Consider the following 5,145-nt stretch of genomic DNA (forward strand, 5'->3'; position numbering starts at 1 on the left):
GACTCTTTTAGAATATTTTGCTGAGTTAACACACCTATAATATTTAAATCATGGAACTTAACAAAAAAAGAACCATTTACTCAGCTCTAAAGAATGATAAACTCGAAGCCTTCATATTGAAGTGGATGCCACTTGAAGATATACTCATAAGTGAAATAAACCAGACCCATATGTGTAAATATCATACAGTCTCCCTAGTATAAGAACTCTAAAGAAGAAATACAAATAGAAATGTACAACACAAAAGGAAACTGAGCCTTGAGGATTGGACAATGAGGAGCGGGCAAGGAGAAAAGCTGGGAAACATGACAGGGGCAGAGTCATACATTTATATACACAAGATGGGTAAGGCAAGGATCCTGAGAATCTGCAGCATGTTTTTGAAACTAGCAGTTAATTGGTAGGATTCTCACCCTGACTAACTATATATGCTAACTGTGAACTAAGCAGCTGCACTGAAGATAGCAATGTGTAATGGTAGGGTCATGCTTGGAATGCCTGCCATTCTGGTCTTCTTAATACGTACTGCTTGTCATGACATACCAGTCACTGCCATACTGTCTCTCAAGCAAATGTTCATTTACAAAAAATGTCGATAAATGAAAACAAGAGAAAGGAAAAAAATGTCACAGGACAGTCCTGCTACAATGCCGTATATGGCTAGATTTTTTAATTTCTGTGTAAAATTACGTAATTGTTTATTCATATTTTTTCAATTTTTTTTAATTTTTGTCTTCATATTCTGCAGGGACTTAAAGTTTAACATATCAATACTTGATGGAAAATACCTGTTCCATGTTATGCGTAAGATGTTTGATATCCAGACAGATAGTTAGGTTAAACCCAACTGCGTATGTTGTAGAGTAATAATAAGCTTCTCTTCTGGAGGGTTAACAATGTAATTTGCAGACCAAAAATCGGAGAAAAAGAAGAGCTGCGAGGACAGCCAATATTTTGGCCCTAGCCTTTCAAGGTCAGTGAGGACTCAGGACATAGGAGTACCTTTACTGTAACATTATGTAATTTAGTTGTGTCTCAAATTTTCTGATCAAGGAGATTATGGGGCCAGAGAGGAATGTGATCAATTATGTAGAGTGTGCCTATGGAGAGTCACATGGAGAGAAAACATTCTCTCAGGCTTTTACAGAGAACAAATTGGTCAAGCAAGGGCCGTGACTCATCTACATGGCTGACACTCACAAAGGATCTACAAACTGCAGTACATGATTTCAGGTTAAATCCTGAGGGGATTTGAATGAAGATACAAAAGTTACATTTCTTATTATATATATCTTGCTTTATCAGTCTTAACCATCCAGCACAAAAGTATGAAAATGAAGTATAAAAAGTAAAGCCAAATTAATATACTGAGCTGCAAAAAGCTCAAGTCAACAAATTTGGACATTACCAGTCTTACAGGAAACTCACTACTATTATGGACTACTGGACTATATTGGGAGATGTTGCTGAATTCAAGCACCTACAATATTTAAATGATAATGGAATGCCTATCTCTGATAAAACTAACCAAAAAAAGTGGGATAAAAATGAACGACCCTTTTGTATCTGTATACTCAAAATACTTAGGATAGATATACAGCTCCATTCTCTTAATTCAATGAATAGAGGGGTTTGTTCTAAGAGTGTTTGAGAAAGGATATCATGTCTGCATCTTGTACAGTGAATAACCAGTAAGACAACAATATGCAATGTAGTAATTATTAAAAATGTGCCAGTAATCGGTTGTGAAACTGTCTCATTGACTCTTGTTTCTCAATAAAATTATTTTTAAAAATAAGATGAATCAATAAAAGCTAAAAATATTACAAATTATTCTGACAAAACTATTAACATAATTGCCTATTTTAAGTAAGAGTCACATTTCTACATTACATCCTAATAAATTAGTATTTGTAAAATATGTAAAAACTCAGTAACATATGACTCTTCCCTCAATAGCCTAGCTACACAGCCATACAAGGGTCACTAGCAAGGTGCAAGCACTCAGAAGACTTTATACTATTCTTTTCTTTCCTTTGGCATGGCACTTGTTAATATGTCTAGAAGATAGGTTGAATATCTATATTATCTTAATGCCAATAATTTTCACCTGAAATTTATCTATATTAATAACAGTATTTTGCAGATAATTATAAAATGCCAGTATGGGTAAAACTTTGGGCAGACAAGAAGAAACACAAAAAGTCAATGCATTCATGAAAATGTTCATTTGGTTAACATTCCTTAATACTTAATGTTTCCCACTCTAAATGGCTTGGAAAGAGGGAAAGCATAATCACATCAAGAAAGTTAATACCAGAAACTGGGCGTGGTAGCACACACCCATAATCCCAGAACTGGGGAGGCTGACATAGAAGGATCACTATGAGTCCGAACTCTAAGCTGCATAGTGAGACCTTGTACCAAATAAATAAGTAAAAAGATTTAAAAAGAAAGTAAGTAAGTAATCAAGCAAGCAAGCTAATACCAGCAAGAGGTTTCTTACAGAAGCAAGAAAATGCAGAACCTAGAATTGCTACTCACTTATCTGGGTATGGATTTCAAATACCTGTGATGGAGCAATAGATGATATGAGGCGCAACCTTGTCCACATCTTCATATCCCAGACCCATGGCAGACAGTTTTCCAGGGACATAGTTTTCCACAAAGACATCACAAACAGCTGCAAGCTAAAGGAAGAGATGAAGATGAGTAAGGCTTCTGAAGGAACTTCGCAACTTTCAACAATTGTCCCACAGGACAAAATTTTAATTTCTATAAGCACAATTGATTCTCACCTTGTGACAGTTAAGAAAAATCACAGGAGAGATGAAATAGATTTATATAAACATAAAAGCCAGGATCAATTATTTGATACATTACTGCCAGTAAAATAAGGGCTGCTAAATTTTACATTAAAAATGGTGCAACAGGACTGTGGAGATAGATCAGTGGTCTAAGCATCTGGCTAGGCAAGCACAAGGACTCAGGTTCAATTCCCAGCACCACATGCCACGTAGGCCCTGCCCCAAGCATGCAAAGCTGGTCACCAAGGCCATGTGTGGTGATGCATGCCTGTAATCCCAGCACTGGGGAGGCTGAAAACAGGAGGATCACTACAATATCAAGATGCATAGTGAGACCCTGTACCACATACATAAAATTACATAAAAAATTGATGCAACAGATTCTGCTTCTTTCCAGCATGAGAAATTTGTAGGCTTCATGGTCTGTCCAGATCTAATCTCAAAAGTATATGTAGGAAATTAAAATATAAGTACACGAAACATAGGAAAACACCTTGAAACCTTTATAAAATATCTAAATTCAATGCCATCACTACTCTCCATCCTTATTATGATATCACTGATTATAACATGCACTTAATATATGGAAACATGATTCTGAAAATGCCCTCATATTTTTATGAGTCCCTTCCAAAGAGTTTTAAATACCTGAGGGCCTGTTTCAATATATATATATATTCCATTAAAAAAAGAGTTTTAAACACCTTTAATGAGCCATTGTTTTGTTTGGTCTTGTTTTTCAAACTCAACATCATGCCCACTGAGCCAGTAATTGTCAAAAACAACCCAGATTTTGATGATCAGACCAATGACACAGAAGATTAGAGAACAATGGATTACTATAATCTTAAATTTTTTCAAAATCTTAATTGTGACAACATACTTTTAAAGTTATACCTAAAGTTATAACAAAAATTATACTAGATTCCCCAGAGAAATCCACCACAGTAATTCTTTAATAGATCCAGGTGCCTAATAACTATTCAATTATTTTGTTAGAGCTGGGGATATGGCTCAGTGGTAGAGTGCTTGCCTAGCATACAAGGCCCTGAGTTTGATATTAGTTCAAAAAAAATAATTTCTTATTGATAGACAATTAGAAAATAATTTCTTATTGAAGGCCAGGGAGATGGCTCAGTGGAATAAGCGCTTCCCTGGCAAGCGCAAGGGCCTGAGTTCAATCCCTGGTTCCACCAAAAAAAAAAAAGAAAAAAAAAATAGAAAATAATTTCTTATTGATATTCAAGGCCCAGAAAGACAGCTCAGCAGACTAAGCTCCTGCTTTGGCAGGCACGGGGACTAGGGTTCAATCCCCCAGTCTCACATGCCTCACCAGCCCCACTCCCTGGGCATGCTGAGCAGGCAACTGAGTCCAGGTGTGGTGGGGCACACCTATAATCCTAGCACAGGGGAGGCTGAAAATAGGAGGATCACCACAAGTCTGAGCTGCGTAGTGACCCTGTATCAAACATAAATGAAAAAATAAAATAAAAAGAATTAGATACATTCACACTTATACAAACTATCAGACTCAGATTCCAGATCATCACAACTTCAAAGTTAGGTGTGGTGGTATACACCTGTAATCTCAGCACTCAGGAAGCTGGACCATGAGAATCACCACCAGCCTGGACTACTTAATGCCTTCAAGACCAGCCTGAACTACATAGCAAGATCTTGTTCCTCAAAAGAACAAAACAAAACAAACAAAAAAGGCAAATTTATAGAGATAGAAAATTGATTAGAGATTACTAGGGATTAATGGAGGGAAAGTGAAGCTTTACTGCTTAATAAATACAAAGTTTTGTTAGGGTGATGAAAATATTGTATATAATTAATGCCAGTGAAATGAATACTTCTAAATAGCTAACACAAAATTTTTGTTACATATATTTTGCCATAATCAAAACTAAACCTTGTGAAGTATTCATATTTTTTAATTTCTAAAGAGTCCTGAATCACATCTCAATTCACACCTAGTATACAAATAGGCCATAAATTTGATGTTTTGGTCAAAAAGAAAATAAACATACTAAGTTATGCTACTAGAAAATTATTCCAAATATATTAAATAAGAGAAAAGCAGATTATATGCTTTTGTCTAATAATTATTTATGCTAATACAGAAGTATTCAGAACATATGAAGTAACAAAAAAGTAGATTATATGCAAATAGCACATAGGGTATGTTCTGATATCTGGGGGCTAAATAAGAATATAAGGTTGTAAGAGGCAGTTTAGGGGTGCGCTCCTCACCACCGCCGCGCCCCCGCTCCCCTCGTGTGCTGCGCCTCCGCGCTAAGGTTCAACAGTCAACATGCCCTCCCAAATGGAACAC

General features: G+C 36.1%; 1 protein-coding gene across 1 annotated transcript in view; it reads right to left on the bottom strand.

Annotated features, from left to right (window-relative positions):
- Positions 1-5,145, bottom strand: part of Sugct (succinyl-CoA:glutarate-CoA transferase) — an 808,498-nt gene that overhangs the window by 748,712 nt on the left and 54,641 nt on the right. Inside the window, exon 6 of the mRNA XM_004629655.2 lies at positions 2,570-2,690. Coding sequence (XP_004629712.1) covers positions 2,570-2,690 — 121 coding nt within the window. The remainder of the gene's footprint in view (positions 1-2,569; positions 2,691-5,145) is intronic.

The sequence above is a fragment of the Octodon degus genome, unplaced genomic scaffold (genome assembly GCF_000260255.1).
Source record: "Octodon degus isolate 3935 unplaced genomic scaffold, OctDeg1.0 scaffold00031, whole genome shotgun sequence".
Taxonomy (NCBI): Eukaryota; Metazoa; Chordata; class Mammalia; order Rodentia; family Octodontidae; genus Octodon; species Octodon degus.